This window comes from Equus asinus, chromosome 20 (genome assembly GCF_041296235.1).
Source record: "Equus asinus isolate D_3611 breed Donkey chromosome 20, EquAss-T2T_v2, whole genome shotgun sequence".
Classification (NCBI taxonomy): domain Eukaryota; kingdom Metazoa; phylum Chordata; class Mammalia; order Perissodactyla; family Equidae; genus Equus; species Equus asinus.
In genome coordinates this window covers 45,913,253-45,934,475 of record NC_091809.1, presented here as the reverse complement: position 1 = coordinate 45,934,475, position 21,223 = coordinate 45,913,253, and the positions used below count along the sequence as shown (strand labels likewise).

Here is a 21,223-nt window from a genome sequence, read left to right as displayed (position 1 = left end):
TGCTTCTCTGGTCTCCCCTACCCTGGCCTCCCCACACCATGGGGAGAGAAGAGGTTTCGATTCCTGCTATCAAAGGGCATGGGGAGTGGTGTGGTGGTCGTTTGTGGTTGTTAGGGGAGAGCAGTTGGAGCAGCAGTGAGGGAAACAATGCATTGTTACATGATGCTGGAGAGGAAATTGTTCTGAAAAGCTGTAGAGGTCAGGGAGACGAGGACAATATCCCCCAATGGGGATGGGGCAAGGGCAAAAATCTGATGGCAGTACGTGAGGACATGCCCACTCCTGTTGATTGTTGACATTAGCTTTTGGGTCATGAATATGGTTACTACCCTGTTTCCCAAAGCAAGAGGAGGTTCTGTTGTGTAAGGTAGCTCTAAAAATTGGGCCCCTAGTTACTATGGTAACTGGGCAGGTAAAGGGTCGGTCCAGGTGGCACTTTGACAGATTAGTTGTGTTTGTCCTAGGTATCAATTATTCAGTGACTCATCATTTTAGGGGAATGAGGGAAGCAGATTTGGGTTGGGGGTAGAGGTGGAGTTAACATGAAGATAGGAGCTTTGGGCTAAGCCTGGCTCTGAGTAGGAGGACTGATGTCCTGGCATTGTTTTCCAGGGACCCTTAACTCTTACTGGCTGGAAGCTCCTTTGCGGTGGAAATCCCACTCACTCCACTGTTTTCCTCTCTTCTTCTGTTCCCTTGGGGTCTCTTTAAATGCTACTTCCTTCACAGCTGACCCAGGAGACCCAACCTTGCCCTATTCCTTTCTTCTCACCCTTGGGAGTGTGAGGGGGACAACTGACTTCAGGGAGGCAGGTCTGCCTGCAGAAGCCTCCTCTAGGGCTTCAAGTTCTCTGACTCTGGATGAGAGAAGGAACCCCCATAAATTGGGGCTTTGGCTGTGATGCCATCGGGTTCCTGACAGTCCTCTTCAATCTCAAAGCGAGCATCTTCCCCGAGATTTGGGTGCCTGCAAGTGAAACAGTAGAGCAGCAAGGAGGGGTAGGGGCAGAGTTCAAAGACGGCTGGAGAAGGAGCCCAGTCCTTACTCCCCTGGCCCCAGTTCCCTCACATTCATGGGCAAGAACATTCTTCCCCTGTGTGTTATGAGCAGGGAATAGGAACCAATGCTCTGTAGGCCTCTCATGCCCAGTCTTCCCAGTGCATCATTTAGTTCCCTGAGAAAAGGGAGAGCCTGGGCCAAGATGGAATTCTTAGGCATTTCCTGTGCCCCCAGTGACTCCAACTCTTCCCCAGCCAAAAGCCCACCCTGCCAAGTATGTACCCTCCCACTTTCTTCTGACCCTAAACCCCCTTCCCTTTTTCTCCCTCCCACCCCCATAGCCTTCTTGTCTAGGCCCGCCTGTCTCAGAAGCTTGGCAGCCTGGGGAGGGGTAGGCAGAGGCACAAAGGAACGGGTGTTCTGTTCCCCAGCACTCCCCCTCCCCTGGGCTCCAGGAGCTAAGGGTTTCCTTGTCTCATCTCTGGAGCAAGGCACCAAGCCCAGCCCTGCATGGCCCCACTCCGGACATTCTTGGGAGTGCGTTTCCCTGGAAACTGGGTGGCTCGGGGGTGCATGTGCTATCTCTGTGTGTCTGTGTAACTAGAGTGTGTTTATGTATCTCCGGATGTGTTTGTGACTCTGGGCTTGTGTATCTCTATGTTTGTCTCTTTCCTTTTGTTTATGGATCAGAATGTTCAAGTAGGGGGCAGGGGTGAACTTAGGACTGATGGTACCAAAGTGTCCATGTGTGTACTCCTATGTATACAGGAGAACTCATTGGCTGCATGCCTATCTGTGGCCATATGTGCAAGAGGATCATTTTCCCTGTCTTGTTTCTCTAATCCAGCCTTGTAGAGGGGACCCTCCTCTTTGCAAAACAGAGGGCTACTCTAGAAATAACAAGAAGCCTGCTCTGGCTGGGCCAGGCCTTAGATGCATCATTCTGGGCACTGTGCCCAGCCATAGGCAACTTGGAGAGGCATACGTCATGTCATGAGGAGCAGAGATGGCAGTGACAGGCTCTTCCAGCAGGAATATGCCTGGGCCAGGGGCAGGGGGAGGCAGGCAGAAAGCAGATGCCAACGTTTAGCTAGAGCTGTGGACATGGAAGCGTGAAGTGATGGTGCCAGGAAGATCCTGACTCCACTCCCATACCCGTGTATCTTAGCACATCCCACACTGCCTTCTTCTGTACAGAGCAAGAGGTGGAGCTAGGAATAGGACCAAGGAAATGAGGAGGAATCTCAATCTGGGTCTAGGCTGCCCCGCCCTGGGACCACGCTGCCAGACCACATGAAAGATCTGGGAGGGGACTAAGTAAGGGAGGACCCAGAATGCCACACAGCTCAGGGCCCAGGCTGTCTAGACAGTAGGTCCCCATCCACCCCCAGCATTTGCTGCCAGCCCTTGTCTCTACGCCTCTTTCACTCCCTAAGCCCCTCATTGGTGGGCAGGGGCTTGTGTGAGGGCTAGCAGGGAGGGCTCCCTGGAATGTGGATGGGGAACCAGGATTCCTGGGTTATCCTGCTGCCTCTCTCTGGGATCCAGGACACTGAGCCTCTTCCTCTCCCACCCAGTTTTCAGTTATTCTTTCTGTAAAATGGGAGTGAAGCCTCCAACTGTCCTCTGTTATAAGGCTGATAAAGAGCTTGACTAATAAAGCTCAAAGGAAGGAGAGAAAAAGCAAAGGCTCCTAGCTCCCCACTTCTTGTGCCTGCCTCCTGCCCTGTTTCTCACTGGCAGGCATCCTCCGTGTCTGTCTGGGTTTGTCCAGCTGGCCGTCACAGTTTCCAGACCGATGAATCACGCTTGAGGAAATACTTTTTTTAAAAGACTCTTGCTATTTTGCATTTGACTCTATATTGTTCTTCCTTTTTCCTTCAGAAGGGGAGTAAGATGCATATGTATGTGTGAGCGTGTGAGTATGTGTGAGACGTATAGCAGTGTGGGTAGGTGTTCAGCAAAAATTGTTTGATTATTTCTCTAAAGAGATTGACTTTTGATTTCAGAGTCTCTCCAGGGACTGAGTAAAAGGATATGTGTCTGAGTGAGTGTGTAACTAAGAGGGGCAGTTGGTGCCTGTGGGATTGTTATGTGAGAATAAATGTGTGTGAGACAGGGCTTGTTTAACTTGGGGGGGACGGGACTCTGTGTGACTCAGAGTGTGCACAGCTGAGCAAGTGGTGTGTATCTGAGAGAAAGAGTGTGGGGCCGTGTGAGCTCTGAGCATATAGAGTGTGTCTGTGAGAACACAGTGTGTCCCTTAAGGTTCTGATGTCCCGAGCCAGGTCCCTGGAATAAGAGGAACTCTCTGGGGCCCAGGCTAGGTGGTAGGTATTTGTCTGACCCAGACCCTCAGCCTGACCCTGGAGGCTCCAGAGGCAGGTGGCACTGTGTTTCCCAGATGGAAAGGGTACCTCACTGGGATGGGAGAGCTCTTTGCTGGGGCTAGCACAACTGGTGGTTGTGGTTGGGAAGAGGTAGGGTTGGCTTCTGGAGCCCACAGGGCAGTGGGATGCCTTGGAAGGGCAGTGCCTTGGTCCAGCCTAGGTCATGGGGTGAGGTGAGCTGCTGGGAGTGGGGCCGGGGTGGGGGTGGGGGCAAAAGAGGAGGTATTTGGGATGGAGGCAGAAGCTGGACTCAGTTGCACAGAGCACTGCCTTAGCCTGAACTCCCAGCCTGAGAGTGACCATGTCACAGTGGCAGACTGAGGGCCAGAGCTGGACCTAGTGACCTAGCTGGATCCCTGGGAGTTCCACTCTTTGCTCTAATATATGGAGCTCTGGAATGTCAGAGCTTAACCTCTGCTGTCATTGAAGCCGAGCTCCTCACTCTGTAGCTAAGGAATCCAAGGCCAGAGTGTGGGACTGGCCCAAGGTGACCAGCCAGTCAGAGGCTCAAGTGGCCACATCCCAGCCCTCTGGTGACTTCCTACCACAGAGGGCTCCCAGTAAGACCCCGTTTCTCCTCACTCCTGCCTCCTGGCTCTTCACCCTCTGGCCCCTGTATTTACCTCATACCTTTCTTTCTGTCACCTCCCTTGAACCTTTCCTCCCTGCCCCACTTCTACTCCTGCCCTAGGCGCTGGAATCCCGAGCCCAGCCGGCTCCCTCCCTGCGTTCTCCCGCCCCGCCCTCTCCATCCAGCTCCCCTCTCTTCTCCATCACTTCCTCTTCCCCTCCTCCTCTTCTTTGTCCCTCCCTCCCTGGCTCCCTTCCCCCGCCGCCAGTGGCCGGCCCGCCCCTCCTCGGGCATTGGTGGCTGCTCGTAGCCTCGCTTCTAGCTGCTCAGAGCTTGGAGCCGGCGGCGCGGGAGGTCGGCCCGCCCCCTCAAAGGCCCGGGGCGGGCCGGGGACCTGGAAGGCCCGAGCTGGCGGGGGCGAGCGGTCCGGAGGTCCGGGTTCGGGTTCGGCGGTGAGTCCTCAGCTCCGGGCCAGCCGCAGCCCCCAGGCAGCCGGGGCTTGGAGAAACCCGGGCTGGGAGGGGCGTCGGGAGGTGGGGTGCGAGGAGGGGGATGGGGTCCTCGGCCCCTCTTTGGGAGGTTGAGGCTTTGAGACTCAATTGTGTGAGCCTTGAACATTTCTGAGGGGGAGGTCTGGGCTCGGAGCCACTCCTCGCTGGGCGGACTTCATCTTGCCCAGCACTAGACAGTTGCTCCGTGGGACTGCCTCCGGATGGCATTGAGGGGTCTTGGTTATGATGATGGGAGCCTGCCTTATGGCTAAGAGGGGTCTCTGGTGGAAAGGGCCAAGGCCCTTTCTCCCATCTTCCCGTCCCCTGAACCTTCCTTTGGCCAGTCCATTCTATTTGTGTGGCCAGCTAGGCAGTGACTGTTGCTCTGTGAGTGTGTGAGCATGTATGCCCGTGTCTGTGAGTCTGTGTGTTTCTGTGAGTGTGTATGTGTATGAGCCTGTGTGAAAGTGTGTGGTATTTCCCCTCTGCATCTGTTAGAGATGGGATCCACCCTCTCCTTTGCCCTGTTTTTTTCCCTCCAGATGTGCAGCTCCTCTACTTACCTGCACACAGCTGGGCCCTGAGCCCCTTTAGGCATGGAGGGCACAGACCACAACTTTGCCTGGATGAGAAGGGGTTCTTGCATTTCCTGAGTGGGCTGACCTTTGGAAGTGTGGGGCAGGAGTGGTCAGAAAGGAGGTTTCTTTCCAGAAATAGGCTGGTCAGGCCCCTGGGGGCATGGGACCAGAGTTGGGGCAATGTTTGGGGCCCCTGAGTGCAAATAGAAAGTTAATTTGGGCAGGAGCTGGGCTGCTCTCAGTCCTACTGCCCTCCTGCTGGCTCTATTAATACAGATCCAGCTCTGCTGCCTGGCATCACCTATTTATAGCCCAGAGGCAGCATAGCCACACCCCCTGTGTGGAGGAGGTTGAGGGGCAGGGGAGGGGGCTGGGAACTCACAGCTATAGAAGCCAGGGCTGAGGGTCCCTAGGTGCCCACAGCCTCCTTGGGTGGGCCTGGCATTGATAGGCTGGAATCCACCCAGACTCCCCAACTCCTTCCCAGCCTGGACTGTGTGATCAGGCTCCCGATTCCCCCTCACCGCACCCCTGTCAATCTAGGGTTGAGTGGGTCTGTCTAGACCCTGCAAACTCATCATTAATTAGCTTGTTAAATGGCTGAAAGGAGAGGGAGTGACCTGGCAGGTCTCTTTCTGAAACAGCTGCGGTTGTAATTAGGCGGACGGTGTGGTTGGCTATTATTTATTCCGGTTATGATTACTCTGGGATCAGCTCCTCTGATTGGAGGCTTGGCAGGGAAGGCTCCCTGCTCTCCTAACCACCCATCAACTTTTAGAATTGTTGGTGCCCGCCTGCCGGGGAGGGCCTGTGGGTGTGCCAGAGAAGTGGGTATCTTTGTCCACTATGTTTATCTGCAAAAGGCTTCTCAGCCTGTTAACCCTCCCACCCACAGCAATGCCCTGGGTTCCAACAAGAGGCTCCTGAGCTGCTCAGTGGGGGGCCTCCCAAGGTACCCACGTGGCCTGGGATGCCCCATGCATTTGTGGCCTGCCTGAGCTGAACTGTCTCAGTGTCCAGGAATGTAGACTTCCTTGCCAGTCTTAGCTCAAACTGGCATGAAGCTTGGGGTGCCAAGGCACCAAGTTGGGTAGACAGGAGCCTGGGGCCAGGGGTGTGGACAATTAGAAGAGTGGGTGGTAGAGAACCCAGGGCTCTGGCTTCTCCCAACATAGCATCTTTTGCAGGAGCCCTCGAGCACCTGGTGTGGCCAGGAGGAGGAGTTCTGCCAGCCAGGCTTAGGTGCCTGTAGGCACACCTGCTGCTGTGCACACTCCTAGTACCACTGTGCAAAATCCTAGTCCTGCTGGCTACATTTTCTGGCTCCCACATACCCTCCCCCTTCTGTGCACTCACACTTCCTGGGCAGGATTGGGCTTGTGTCTGCTGCCTGGGAATGCGCTTGTCTGAGGCTGAGCCTGTTGGCCTAGGCTTGGCTACATTCCAGGGGCGACCAAAGATCAGGAAGATGTCAGGCCAGAGAGTGCTTTATCAGAGAGAAGGGGGGTGGTGGCCACTCCCTACTGTCAAGAGGGTGGCAGCTCTTCTAAGACCACATGACAACGGAAGGAGTCAGAGCCAGAAAGGAAATTTTGGTTCCTGCAGGGGCATCTGGCTGATCTATGGTTTTTCCCTGTCTCCTATCTCAGAGCTTTTTTGTGATCCTGGAAGTTGCTGCCTCTCAAACTGACCCTGCCACTCAAGGGGCAGATAGATGGGTCCATGGGTACAGGTTGAGTTGGGGGGACATGGGTGTCTATGTTCTCTGAAGAACCTTCTCCATTTACAGAGCAGTTTCACGTACACTGTTGAATTAGCTCTGCAAGTCAGTGGTATTGTCTTAATTTTTCTAATGAGGGAACTAGACTCAGGGAGGTGAAGTGACTTCACCCAGATTTCACAAGTAGTAAGAAGAAGAGTTACGACTAGGACTCGGATCTTGGGACTCACAAACCAGTGTGCTTTCCACTCTGCTCTGTGCTGTGGAGCTCTGCTGGTCCCCGTCTCAAGCACAGGTAGGGTGAGGTGTGGACTGTGTGAACACTGTGAGTGCAGGTGGGGATAGCTCTTTGGAACCTGAGGTGAGTCTACTATTGCTGCAAAGTGAGGGTTGCTTCAGCCCTGCCTGCCCTTCCAAGTGCTTGGTTTCTCCACAGGCTGCATGTTGTGCCTGGGTCAGTCCACCTTCCTCCGCTTTAACCACCCGGCTGAAGCCAAGTGGATGAAGAGCATGATTCCGGCAGGGGGCCGGGCCCCCGGGCCCCCCTACAGTCCTGGCCCAGGTAGGTACCCAGTTGGGGCAGGGGGTTGGGTTTATGGGAGCTCCTGGACAGTCCTCCTCCTTGCCCACTCCAGCCATGCTCCAGCCATGGTGTCAGGGCAGGACAATATCCATGATCTGGGCTTGCTGCCACCTGCCATGGGCTGCTGGTGGAGAGTGCCAGGCAGTCTGGCCACTGGGAGAGATCCAAGAAGTACTGCTTGGCTGGAATTAGGGAGTCATGTGCTTGAAGGATGGAGGGCTCTGCCAACCAGAATCCCACTGCCCTGGAAGATGCCACCTCAGTGTCTGCAACCCTGACCCTCTTGTGTCACCATGAGGGAGCCTCACCCTTCAGGGTGGCCTGATGGGGCAGAAGGAAGCATTAGGTTGAACCCCTGTAAGCTCTGGTGGGTACCACCTGCTGGTGATCGTGTCTTTGGGCCCTGCCCCACCCCCAGGCCATGCCATGCCAGCTGATGACTCAGTGGAGCAGCTGCAGTTTGTGTGTGAATTATTGATCCCCAGAGGAGAATTGGTGATTGTCCCAGGGAACCAGCACAGCCCTCCTTACCCCAACTGCCTAGAAGGTGGGGTATAGACCAGGAGGCTGCCAGTGGGCTTACCACCCCAGACTTTGTACAGGCATTCAGAGGGGTTATGGCATGACAGGTGTCAACATGGTACTGAGACTGGTGGACATGTATGTCAGGTATATCTAACAGGGTGGCATCAATGGCTTAAATGGATAGTCTGGGGAGCTGAGGAAAGGTAGTTGGTCACTAGCACCATCAGTATCCATGGCAACCCCTCTGACTGTGGTCCTGCACAGTCTGCATAATTTTGGACTCAAACTCAGTCTTGCAAAAAAGCCTTTGTAAGGCTTTTCTTCTCCTCCTCCACTCCCCAGTCTTTTCCAGCCTTGGGGGGCTCAGAAACTCGGGTTCCCAGTCCATTCCTTGGTTAGCTTTACCTTGCCCCCACCCTAGCCTTGCATGCCACTCCCTCAGCTGTTTGGGGCAGTGGTTCCAGGGACTTCTGGTTGGTTGATGAGGACTGGGGCAGGGCAAAGGCAGGCTTTTGCTGGCGTGGCTTAATGGGCTAATTGGAGGCACTGAGCTGCACCTAGTTTCTGCCCGGCCTTGCTTCCAGGAACTAGCCATCGGTGCCAGGCCCCTCCCTTGCCTCTGATTGGACAAAGTGATGCAGTACACATACCTCACTCAGCCCTGGAGACTTTGTGTGTGTGTTTTCCTGGATCTCGGCTCCTGTGTTGGGAGGCTCTAGTGTCCTAAATGACTGGGACCCCCTGGAACATCTGGCCAGCTCCACAGATCCCTTTGCAGAATATCTACCTGTCCTTCCTGAAGGAGAGGTATAGGAGGTTAGAGAAACCAAGGCAAGGAGGAACCTCGTCTTGGGGTGAGTTGGTAACAACTAGGCCTAGAAGTGTCTGGCATTGTTGCCAACTCTGTCCTAAGTCGTAAAATGTTAGAGCCGGAAGAGCTTTGCCCATCCTCTTCCTTTACAGAAGGGAAACCCAGGGCAAGTGACTTGGGTGAGGTTGCACAGCAGGTCAGTGGAGACCTGGCACTGGAACCCAGATCTTCTGGCCTTTTCTTCAGAATCTTTGCAGCCTTACTCTGCTAAGAAGAGGTGAGGAAGTGCCCTCACTCTTGAGCATATGCAGCTCCCCAAAGTCAAAGACCAGGGCCTGAGGCATTTTTGGATTTCCTTTCAGCAGAATCAGAAAGCTTGGTGAATGGGAACCACACCCCACAGCCTGCAACCCGGGGACCCTCGGCCTGTGCCAGCCACAGTTCCCTGGTGAGCTCTATTGAGAAGGACCTGCAGGAAATCATGGACTCACTGGTGCTAGAGGATCCTGGAGCTGCTGGCAAGAAGCCTGCTGCAACTTCCCCACTGTCGCCGATGGCTAATGGTGGGCGCTACCTGCTGTCCCCACCAGTCAGCCCTGGTGCCATGTCTGTGGGCTCCAGTTATGAGAACACCTCTCCAGCTTTCTCTCCACTCTCCTCACCAGCCAGCAGTGGAAGCTGTGCCAGCCACTCACCCAGTGGGCAGGAGCCAGCACCTTCCTTGCCCCCACTGGTGCCTGCCCGTTCTTCTAGCTACCATCTGGCCCTGCAGCCCCCACAGTCCCGACCGAGTGGTGCCCGCTCCTCTGAGAGCCCCCGGCTAGGCAGGAAGGGGGGTCATGAGAGGCCTCCAAGCCCTGGCCTCCGGGGTCTGCTGACAGACAGCCCTGCAGCCACTGTCTTGGCGGAGGCTCGCAGAGCCACTGAGAGCCCCCGGCTGGGTGGGCAGCTGCCCGTAGTGGCTATTAGCCTGAGTGAATACCCAGCTTCTGGTGCCCGCACACAACACACCAGCATTCCTGGCAGCCCCAAGTTCCAGCCTCCAGTTCCTGCTCCCCGAAACAAGATTGGTACACTCCAAGACCGCCCTCCCAGCCCTTTCCGTGAGCCACCAGGCACTGAGCGGGCATTGACAACCAGCCCCTCACGCCAACTGGTAGGCCGAACATTTTCAGATGGGTCAGCCACTCGCACCCTGCAGCCTCCTGAGAGTCCGCGCCTGGGTCGGCGGGGCCTGGACAGTATGCGAGAACTCCCTCCCTTGAGCCCGTCCCTGTCCCGACGGGCTCTCTCCCCCATCCCCGCCCGGACCACCCCAGATCCTAAACTAACCAGGGAAGTGGCAGAGAGTCCTCGGCCTCGGCGCTGGGCAGCCCATGGGGCTTCACCAGAGGACTTCTCGCTAACGCTGGGGGCACGGAGCCGTAGGACACGAAGCCCCTCGCCCACACTTGGGGAGTCCCTGGCACCCCGCAAGGGCAGCTTCAGTGGCAGGCTGAGCCCGGCCTACAGTCTGGGCTCTTTGACTGGGGCTTCGCCCCGCCAGAGCCCACGTAGCCAGAGGAAGCTCTCCAGTGGGGACTTACGAGTTCCTGTCACTCGAGAGCGGAAAAATAGTATCACGGAGATCAGCGACAATGAGGATGACCTCCTGGAGTACCACCGGCGGCAGCGCCAAGAGCGGCTTCGGGAGCAGGAGATGGAGAGGCTGGTGAGCAGATGCCAGGGAGGCTGCGACATCCATGGCAGACTCTCTGCCAGAGTGTGGGCAGGCCAACTGGCAGAGTAGGAGGGGCCCATGGACAGGGCCTGGGCTTCTTAAGCTTCCCCATTCCAGGATACACTGTAGTGACCAGTATCTCAAGGTTCTGGTGCCATGAAGAACTTGATTTGTAGTCTCCAAGGCTGTATTTTTTTTTTTTCTTTTAAAGATTTTATTTTTCCTTTTTCTCCCCAAAGCTCCCCGGTACATAGTTGTGTATTTTTAGTTGTGGGTCCTTCTAGTTGTGGCATGTGGGATGCCTCCTCAGCATGGCCTGATGAGCGGTGCCATGTCCACGCCCAGGATTCGAACTGATGAAACCCTGGGCCGCCGAAGCAGAGCACGCGAAGTTAACCACTCAGTCACGGGGCCGGCCCCATCCAAGGCTGTATTTTAAATTTATGCTAATTTTGCATTTATTCTATAACATAGCATCTGTTTTAATGTATTAATTAAGTTTCACGTTATTTACCTGAATACAGTGAAGCTCTAGGAAAACATACCACATTTATGGTAAGACCTTGCACCTTTCAGTTTGAGAAGCAGATCTTAACGATGAGAAGGGTGAGCCCCAGAGAGGGAAATGGGTTTGTCCAAAGTCACACGGCAAGTTCTGACAGAGCTGGAACTGGAACCCAAGTCTCCCATCTTTCCAAGCCTTACTCTTTACAATAAGCCCTTGGTCCTTCTTTCTTGCTTCTCTTTGGTCTCTATAAATGGGTGGGAGCTGCTTGTCCTGGCCCATGCAGGATCATCGGGGAATGTCAGTGGCAGGGAAGAGGAAGAGAACAGAATGGTCAGCCCCTGGCCTGATCTGGGCCTGCCTGTGTGATTGTGATTGTGATTGTGTGTGTAGGCATGCGTGTGGGTGCATTTGGGGGCCGGGTGTGGCTCTGGGCAGCTGTCCTGGAGATGGCATCTGAGCTGGGTGGGGGCTGGGATTCCCCAGATAGCACAGGGAGCTCAAGGGGCTCTGGTTGGTGTGTACACCCTCAAGCACATGTACAGGAGAATGGGTTCTGCTTGCTCTCCTGTGAGCAGAAGAACGGGGTTCCTGGGGGGCCTGGGATTGGTTTGAGGAGGAGAATCAGAACCGAGGTTTGCCTGGAGACCCTTTCAGAAGAGGTAGGACAGCATTGGGTGAGGTGAGGCTATGGGAGTGTGTTTGTGTTGGGTGGGGGACAGGTGAGGCAGGAACCCTGGTCTTTCCTGTTGCTACATCTTCTCTTCATTGTTTTTGCCTTGGCCTCGATGAGAATGCTTGGCCCACACTGGGCCTCATCCTGGAGAGGGGGCAGTGAGCCTGGCACAGGCAGAGTGGTGGGCCTAGCTTCCTCCAACTCCTTCGTTTAGCCTCCCCACCCCCACCTCCATGCACAGCACACATCTCACCACCGGCCCTGACCTGCCCCACCTGCCACTTTAAATCTTGGAGTCTGTCTGCCTTGCCCCTCCCACCTCAACCAGGCTGCTTATCTGGGTCCTGGGGCAGGGGCGGGGGCACTGGCCCAGCCTCCCTGGTGCTGAGGCTCTGTTCCTGTTTTTTTTTTTGCCATGGAACTGGGCAAGCAGCAGGAGGGAAGCTGGGTAAGTGTCTAGGGGGTCGTGGCCAACTGTACGTGGTGAGAGACACCTGAGGTTGAGGGATCCCAGAGAGCCATGGGAGCCTAGGGGAGGCATCAAACCTGGGCTGTTATGAATGGGAGAGGGGCCACAGACTGGGAGCATGATTGTACTGTCCCTCCTTCGTCTCCTAGGCCCCTGAGAAGAATCTGAGTGGGCTGTGTGTGGGGAGGGGCCAGATTAAGTGGCAGGGCGAGGGAGCACTCATACCTGGGCCTGGCAGCAGCCCACCCAGCTGGGAAGGAGCCGAGGGCTGCCTGAGAGTGTCTTGGAGTTAAGGTGGGGATGAGGAAGACCGTGTCCCAGGTCTGTCTGGCACGGTGTATACATGCTGAGCACATCTTTGTGTGAAACTGTGAGGTCCCTATGGACCCATGGATCTGTTTCCAGCCGTCTGTGTTGGTGCCCACCTGTCTGTATGCTAGACTGTGTTTATCTATGTGAGTGTGCATCGGTGTGCATTTGTGCATGTCGGGGCTGGTGTCTTTGTGTGTACCTGCCTGTTAATGCAGGTCCAGGGCACATGTGTCCTTGTGTGTCAGTGCTGATGTGCAGGGGTGTCGCCGTGTGCCATTGTGTCTGTGGATCTATGTGTATCCATGTCACAAAGATCACCTGAGTGTTTGTCTGTGTCTCATTGGGTCTTTAGTCTGCTTACCAGTGTGTGTCTGGGTTTGTCCCTCTGTGTCCACGAGGAAGCCCACCCGGGGATAGAATGAGAAGGGAAAGGAAACAGGAAGACGGGAGGGGCTCGCCATGTGGGCAGGTGGCACAACAGCTTGGTTCCTCCTGTGCACTTCTGGGGCACCCTCCTTCCCTCTGCCTCCTTAGACCTTGGGGTTGGGGTTCTCCTGATTTGATTCTGAGCCCTGAGTGCCTAGTGTCCTACTTCCCTCTTCTGTCAGGACACTGTGCATGGCTCTAGTCCCACCAGGACCTGGCCTCCTCCCCCTCATGCTCTGCTCTGTCCATCTTCCCCAGGAACGCCAGCGCCTGGAGACCATCCTGAACCTGTGTGCTGAATACAGCCGGGCTGACGGGGGACCTGAGGCCGGGGAGCTGCCCAGCATTGGGGAGGCCACTGCAGCATTGGCACTGGCAGGCCGGAGGCCCTCACGAGGCCTTGCAGGGGCCATTGGGGCCTCTGGGCGGAGCAACGAGGAGCCTGGAAGTGCCACGCAACGCCTGTGGGAGAGTGTGGAACGCTCAGATGAGGAAAATCTCAAGGAGGAGTGCAGCAGCACTGAGAGCACCCAGCAGGAGGTGGGATGTAGGGGAGTGGACAGGATGAGGGGGCTGGGGTCAGACCTGCTAGGAGGCATGTGGTGGATGCCAAGGCCCGGTGAGGGGGAAGTAATTGAAGGATCAAGTTTGGGAAGAGATCAGGCATGAGAGGTGTAGAAATGAGGCAAGGAAGAGAGGGAGGTGTTGACGCATTTCCCAAGCTATAAATATGCTTTATGACCTGCCTTTCCTTGGAGCCCCACCCAGGCCTGGCACTCAGTGGTAAATCTTTATTCCATTTAGCTGAGCCTGTATTGTTCCACTTGCAGGGAGGGGAATTTGCCTCCTATCTTAGTCTAGCTACCCCTTCCAAATTCCTTGAGGAATGGGGCTCTATTCTCGAAGTCTTATCCTGGACGGCTCTAGGCTTCCTCAGCTTATGGCTTCCCTCTCCTCCAGCATGAAGATGCACCTAGCACCAAGCTCCAGGGAGAGGTGCTGGCCCTGGAAGAGGAGCGGGCTCAGGTGCTGGGGCGAGTGGAGCAGCTCAAGGTCCGTGTAAAGGAGCTGGAGCAGCAGCTGCAGGAGTCAGCCCGAGAGGTGAGCTTGACTCTTACTCAGGCAGAATGAAGGCCCCACAGTAGCCTGAGTCCAACTGCCTTGACGGGCCTTGATGTGGACCCTGGTGTTGCCCCCAGGCTGAAATGGAACGGGCGCTGCTGCAGGGTGAGAGGGAGGCAGAGCGGGCACTGCTGCAGAAGGAGCAGAAGGCGGTGGACCAGCTGCAGGAGAAGCTGGTGACCTTGGAGACAGGCATCCAAAAGGAGAGGGACAAGGTAACCCACACCTGGCCTGGCTCAGTGCTGGGTACCAGTGGCCTGGGAGAGGAGAAATGCCTTTTCTGTGGCCCCTTACCCTTTACCTCATCATCTGTCCTGCAGACTGGGTGGTCTCTATGCTCCCCCCAGAGGCAAGAGGCCTTGTCCTCTGTGGAAGGTACCAGCATGGAGGGCAACCACCAGGGGCTGGGCTGGTTTCTGGTTTCTGGGGTTTCCTCTGTCTGGGTCTCTATGCTACCTCTGGGTGCCTGGGTGCCTGCCATTCTGGGCCTTTCATGGCCCTTCTAGGAAGTGCCGAAGCCCCTTCTTGTACAGTGAGCACTGCCCGGGGGACTGGTGCTGGGGAGTGATTCAGGTTGGGGTGCCTCCATCTGGAGAACATCTCCCTCCAAGCATGCCTCAGGTGCTCAGGTCGTGGTCTTTGGGAAATGGCCCTCAGGACTCTGCTTCCCCTGAGCCTTCAGGATTTGCAGCCTCCTGTCCCAGATGGTCCCAGCTCCTGCCCCTGCCCCTTTCAGATTTCGTGCCAGCCTGCAGGGGCTGCTCCATCTCACAGGGTCTGTGCCAGCCATGCCCAAGATGCCCAACAACGTGCCAAAAGCTTTGAAGTGGAGTGGGACCATCTATTTCTGGACTTGACAGTATTTTTCCAAGAATTAGTTTTCTTTCTGTATTTTTTGAGAGTATCTTCCTCCTGTCCCTCAATTTTGAAGCTCTTAAGAATTCTTTGACCTCCTTCCTTTTTTTTTTTGGAGCTTTGGCTCTGGCCCCCAAAACCACACTCCCAAATTCTGTGCCAAATTAACTCCACGCTTACAAGCCAGGCCTGCACTAACGCCCCCTCTAATCACTGTCCTGGGCTCTCCGCATGCCCCTAACTGCCAGTGCCACCCAGGCAGGGCTGAGCCATGCCTGCTTTTGCACTAACTCCAGGGGCACCTCTGTGCCCTTGGCCTCTCCCCTCTAATGCTGCCTCCTTCCTTTCTTGGTGGGGGACCCCAGGGTTTTTATCAGAAAGGAATGGGCAAGGGGCACAGCTAAACTTTACTCAGTGGGCATTGGCAGGAGTAATACAAGGTTGGGGGAAATGCTTGACTGAGGAGCTTCTCAGCCTGAAGAGCTCCTCTCATTTGAAAGAGCCAGGGTCCTCCCTTCACAGACTGTTGGCAGTGTCCTATACAGCAGGGAGAGGCAGGCTGTCCTCCAGCCATCCACCTGCCTTCCCTCCAGAGCAGAGGAGTAAGGAGGTCTAGTTGTGGTGGCATGGCCCGTGGAGGGCTTGGACAGGGGCTCTCTGCCACACAGTGGCTACCCTTCCTAGCTTTCCCCTAGGGTTTCCCAGATACCCCAGCCAGTGGGTGGGAATGGGTAGGCCTCTCCCCCTCTCCTGCCCCTGAGCCATCCAGAACATTGGGTATTGTAGACTGAGTCCCAGGATGGAGAAGTACTTGGGCCCTAGAAGCTGGCCTGATCAGGTCCTCCTCTCCAGGGATGGGGGTAGAAGAGGGTGGAGAGGGATTGGGGCCAGGTTTCAACATAGGGACTTACTCCCAGGGTGAAGCTCAGCATTTCAGAAGGAACCTGGAGGCCTGGACTTTGCTTTCTCTCTGGGCCCAGTTACTTGAGGTGGTGGTGGTGATGGTGGTGGCAGTGGTGGTGGTGGTGGTAGCAGTGGTCTGCAATGGGGAAGGTTCACTTAACTTCCCTCCCCGGTTCCCAGCCCAAGGCCCCACTCTGGCTTTGGAATCAGTAATCAGTTTCTCCTCTGCCTGTCCTTTGGAGGGGTGACTCATCAGCTCCTTCCCTTGTCCCCCTTCCCACCCTCAGAGGTGTCATCTTGCCCCAGACAGAGCTATCCACCTCCTCTCTGTACCCACTCCTGGGGCTCCTATTACCATGGCAACGGACAACTAATTGCAACCCTCATCCTGCTGAAGTTCAGCCTGCAGTGCCAGCACCCCACCCCCACCCTGGGCAGGAGGGAGGGAGGCCAAGGGGGCTGGGCTGGGGGTCTCCTCTGCTGCACCGGTGTAGCTTTAACATCCTCAGCTCCCTATTCACACCCAAACCCTGGATTTAACCCTTACTATCTCTACCCTTTTTCCCAGGGTTAAATTTTGGTCTCCAGGCAGTGGAAGAGGGGGAGGAACAGGAACTAGAGGCTCCGTGTTTGTGATGTGGAACCAGCTTTGGCCTTGACTGGTTTAGAGAGAAAACAGGGCTTTTTCTTAGGACCTACCCTAACATTTCTACTGCAAGGGACTCTAAGAGACCAAAATTTCTCCTTGGGAACCCACACCTCTGCCTGTGTTACCCCATGCCCTGCACCTCTGAGTCCTGTCTTACACCTCAGTTCCTGCCTCTCCCTCTCCTCACCTCTTCCCTCCTGATTTTCCCTTTTTACTCTTCTTTCCCCTCTTCTGGTTGTTCTGCTCTTGTATTCCTTGCCCCTTTTTCGCTTCTCCCTCACCCCATTCTTGCTCACCCTTTCTCTCTCTCCCGCCCTTGCCGCCCCTCCCATCGCCGCTGCGGCCGCCTGCTGGGCCGGAGTTGAGGAGTGTGTGTTCTGTTTCTCCCCTGTGCCCCGCCCTCTCCCTCCCCCTCCCGCTGACCAGGAGAGGGCGGAGCTGGCCGCGGGACGGAGGCACCTGGAGGCCCGCCAGGCGCTCTACGCCGAGCTCCAGACGCAGCTCGATAACTGCCCCGAGTCAGTGCGGGAACAGTTACAGGAGCAGCTGAGAAGGGTCAGTTTCACCAGCCCCCCTTCCCTGGCCCCCGAGGGCCACCCGCCCAGAAGAGAGGAAAGCGGTGGGACGGGACCACCTGGGCCCTGCAGTACCTGGACACCAGGGTCGGTGCTGTGGCTTGGAGGGGACAGGGAAAGATTGAGGGGGTTGATTTTCTCCTTTCTGCTACTCCAGGCAGTGATGCCCATGAAATGGGCAAAGCCAAGCAGAGGAAAAGGTGTTGGGTGGGGGCAGGTCCCTTCCCCTATTTCCTTGGGTCCAGCCCCCAGGGCCCCTTCCAGGCCCAGAGTGGTATTTCGAACACCACCCAAACCCCTTTGTCAATGTCGTTCAAGGAGGCAGAGGCCCTGGAGACTGAGACAAAGCTCTTCGAGGACTTGGAGTTCCAGCAGCTGGAGCGGGAAAGCCGCGTGGAGGAAGAGCGTGAGCTGGCAGGCCAGGGGCTGCTCCGGAGCAAGGCTGAGCTGCTTCGCAGCATCACAAAGAGGAAGGTGTGCCCCACCCCATTCCCTGCCGCTGTTACCCAGTGGGGTTTGGAGGCCAGTGACCTGGGTTTGGATCCCAGTTGATGACCTCACTTTTGTGAGCCTCAGTTTTCTCATCTGTAAAACGAAAACACTAACAGGCTGTTGTGAGAATTAAACAAGATGATGTATGTAAAGATAGCATAGGATATGATCATAGTGAGCACTCAGTGAACCGCAGCCATTGTTATTAAGTCCTGACTCACCTCAGTCTTCTAGTGGAAAGTGAATTGGGCTCATGTTTGGAGCTGGGCACTGGCTGGGCAGGGAAGTGAAAGATGGAGATAGAGGAGGAGGCTTGCTCCTGCCTTTGTAGAGCTCTCTGACTGATGGAAGTGCTGGGACACATAGAGACCTGAGATCTGGATATTAGAGCCAGCCAGGGGTCCTAGAAAGAGCATCCCCTGGGTTCTAGCCCTGGCTTGGCTGAGCCGTAAAACGAGGGTATTGGGTATTGTATCCTAGCCAGTTCTGGAGCCCTGGGTGCTGTGATTGTCTGCTACTGATTTCACTTAGACCAGGGCATAGTGATGGGGCTGAGGTGTATGTGTGTGTCTGAGGGTGGGGAGTAAACTTGGAAGGAGGCTTGTGTTAAGCAAGGGTTAGGAAGATGTTGGGGAGGAGAACGAGAAGGATGGCCCAGGCGGCTCACACACTCATGCTGAGACTTGCATGTCTGTGCACATACATGCATGCATGTGCAGTTTGCCTGGCTGGAGTGAGTGGGTAGGAGGTGAGGGCAGTGAGATCAGGGGAGGGGTGTCAAAATATGGTGAGTTGGGGGCTTGACAGCTAGCCTGAGTTTGGTGAGAATAAGGGAGCTGCTGGACCACCCCCACCCCCAAATCCACATCCCTTGCTACTCTCCCTGACTCCATTTCCAGATGTGAGGCAGATGAAAGGACAGAAGAAAATGAGCATTTCCCAAGCACATTGCTGTGTGCTAAGAGGCTTCCTTGGGTTATCTCATGCTGACTTTAGGTTCTCTCACAAGGCCAGTGCTCTTATCCCTATTTTATAGACAAGGAAATGAGGGCTCAGAGAAGAAACATATTTGCACCAAACTTTCCAGCTTATAAGCTTCAGAGTCAGAATTGGAACCCAGGCTTGCCTGGCCCCAAAGCCGCTGTTCTTCCCACTGTACTGCACTGGGGCTGGGGGCTGGCACTTCTCTAGCCTCTTTCTCTTTCCTTCTGGAGAGAATGCACAGGGCCTTAGATCAGCTAATCCTTTCCCTTCGAGGTCCTGGTGGGTATAAACTCCAGCGAGTTCTGGAGGGGTTGATAGTATTGGACTCTTGTTCCTTCCTCCCCATGCTCACCCTGGCCCCTAGGAAACTGGAACTCAGCTGCTGAGACCCAGGGGTCTCATTGTTCCCCATGCTGCTCCTCATGAGCCTTGCTCAGCTTCCATTCCCTGCCTCCCAGTGTCTCACCCACCCCAGGCTCCCCTGTCCTCTCCACTCTGGTTCAGAGTATTGGCTTTGGAGTCCGGTAGATCTACTTCTAATCCTAGCTCTACCACTTACCAGCTAAGACACCTTAGCTCCTAAATATGTCAGTGTTCTTATCAGTAAAATAAGCGTAAAGGCATCTGCCCTCTAAGAGGGTTAAACATGGTAACAAATGCAAAGCATTTAGCGGAGTTCTTGGGTCCTAACAGGTTCCCAGGAAACAGCAGATCTTGCTGTGAGGATTGCTGCCTGATCTGCGTCAGTCTTTGCTTGACCCCAGATTTAGGACAGCTCCCTTCTTCCCTCTCTCCTCTCCTATGTCTTGTTCTTAAGGGTAGTGCATTAAGCCTCCCTCTTTCAGGAAGCCCCCCTGGGATCAACCCACCCCATTTTCCCCAGCCACCATCCTTCTCTCTCACTTATTATCTTTTCATTTCCTTTTAACACATAATGTTGAGCCAGGCACTGTGCTAAACCATATTAGGGATATGGAGACAGAAAAGACACTGGCCCTGCCCTTGGATCTGACAGCCTGGGTGGGGTGGTGGTGATGGATGTATATTCACAAGTTAACAATAAAACAAGGCAAATGGTGATACAGAATAATTTGAGCACAGAGGAAAGAGCAAAGAAATTGGTGATCAAGGAAGATGTTGGAGAAAATATAGCATTCGATCTGGTCTTGGAGGATAAGTAAGCTCTTGATGGGTGAAGGAAGACAGGGACATTCTGGCTAAGGGAACAGTATAAGAGAGGCCTGAGAGTATAAACTGCACAACTGAGTGTCCAATATGGCCGAGCTGAGAGCATAGAGGGCTCAGCGGGGGAGTGGAATTAGAAAGTGTAGGCCCAGTTCTGGGAGCCCTTGAATGCTGGCTTAGGAGTTCGTGCTTCATCCTGTGAGTAATGAGGATTCACTGAAAGATTTTGAGGAGAAGAGTTATCTAACCTTACTTGTGGATTTTTAAAAAATCATCCAGGGTCTGGCCAGGTGGCTCAGCGGTTAAGTGCGCTTGTTCTGCTTCAGTGGCCCTGGGTTCACTGATTCGGATCCTGGGTGCAGACATGGCGCTGCTTGGCAAGCCATGCTGTGGTAGGTAGGCATCCCACATATAAAGTAGAGGAAGATGGGCATGGATGTTAGCTCAGGGCCAGTCTTCCTCAGCAAAAAGAGGAGGATTGGCAGCAGATGTTAGTTCAGGGCTAATCTTCCTCAAAAAATAAATAAATACATAAATAAAAAATTATTCAAGTAATAGATATTCTTTTTAGAAAGATTAGAAAATTCAGATATGCAAACAAATGAAAACAAACCTCAAAGGCCATTTTGGGAAGCTATTTTGGCAATGTGGAGGGGATCAGAAAATTGAGAGAATGGGAGCAGGAGGCTGGTGAAAGAGTCCAAGCCAGGAAAGTGGTAGGCCTGGATTTGGGTGGCGGTAGTGGGGGTGGGATGGGGGATGGGGGAAGGGTGTAGGTAGAGAACTGTTCAGTGTCTCCAGGATTCTGGACATGTGGACTGTGGGGTTGAGGAGAAGGGAGATTTGGGGACTTAGATTCTGGCTGGTGTGCCTGGGGGCACAGGGGTCACTGGTCAAGGGAGAGGTGAGGGAAGGAGCTGACCACAGCAGCCTGAGTTTTCCTGGGGAGAGTTGGGGCCAGGAGGAGAGTTGATTGATTCCCTTAACCCAAGCCCAGGGTCTCTGGGCAGGAGAGACAGCCAAGCCCCACTTGGGCTCAGCCCTGTCTTCCCAGGGCCTGATTGACCACCACCATCTCCTCCAGGAGCGCCTGGCAGTCCTGGACAGTCAGGCCGGGCAAATCCGGGCCCAAGCTGTGCAAGAGTCGGAGCGCCTGGCCCGGGACAAGAATGCCTCCCTGCAGCTGCTGCAGAAGGTAGCCCCAGTCACTTGGGTGGGAGAGGTGGTGGGGGAGTGGGAAGTGAATGCAGAAGGGCTAGGGTGGAGATTTGCCAGCCATGTGGGATCCCCCTTCGCTTGGTCTCCTCCCTTGCCATCATTCCGACTCCTTTCTGATTTTCTGCCACTTTGGGCTTGCAGGAGAAGGAGAAACTGACTATGTTGGAAAGAAGATACCACTCACTCACGGGGGGCAGGCCTTTCCCAAAGACCTCATCGACCCTCAAAGAGGTAACGTGGTTGGGTCAGCCCCAGCTTCAGGCCCAAGGTATCTCCTGGGAGGCTCTGGAGCAACACATGGCATCTTCGCTCAAATGGCTGAGGTTGAGTATGGGGACATTTTCCTGAACTGGAGAGATTTGAGTAGGAATGGCCCTGAGATCTGGGATTTGACTCTCTATGGCTACCAGCTGCTTCTTTTTGGTTACCTTTCTGACCTTACCTTTTTGGGTTACCAGGAGCC

General features: G+C 55.0%; 1 protein-coding gene across 34 annotated transcripts in view; it reads left to right on the top strand.

Moving 5' to 3' along the window:
• Positions 1 to 21,223, top strand: part of PHLDB1 (pleckstrin homology like domain family B member 1) — a 45,935-nt gene that overhangs the window by 7,783 nt on the left and 16,929 nt on the right. For 18 of the 34 annotated variants that reach the window (XM_070490174.1, XM_070490152.1, XM_070490158.1 and 15 more), the window contains 9 exons: positions 7,187 to 7,312; positions 9,032 to 10,380; positions 13,036 to 13,317; positions 13,738 to 13,878; positions 13,977 to 14,114; positions 16,733 to 16,861; positions 17,200 to 17,355; positions 20,627 to 20,737; positions 20,902 to 20,991. In XM_070490174.1, coding sequence (XP_070346275.1) covers positions 7,187 to 7,312; positions 9,032 to 10,380; positions 13,036 to 13,317; positions 13,738 to 13,878; positions 13,977 to 14,114; positions 16,733 to 16,861; positions 17,200 to 17,355; positions 20,627 to 20,737; positions 20,902 to 20,991 — 2,522 coding nt within the window. Of the gene's footprint in view, positions 1 to 4,224; positions 4,414 to 7,186; positions 7,313 to 9,031; positions 10,381 to 13,035; positions 13,318 to 13,737; positions 13,879 to 13,976; positions 14,115 to 16,732; positions 16,862 to 17,199; positions 17,356 to 20,626; positions 20,738 to 20,901; positions 20,992 to 21,223 lie in introns of those variants that run through there. The other 16 variants (XM_070490157.1, XM_070490161.1, XM_014855627.3 and 13 more) reach the window with 6 other exon arrangements.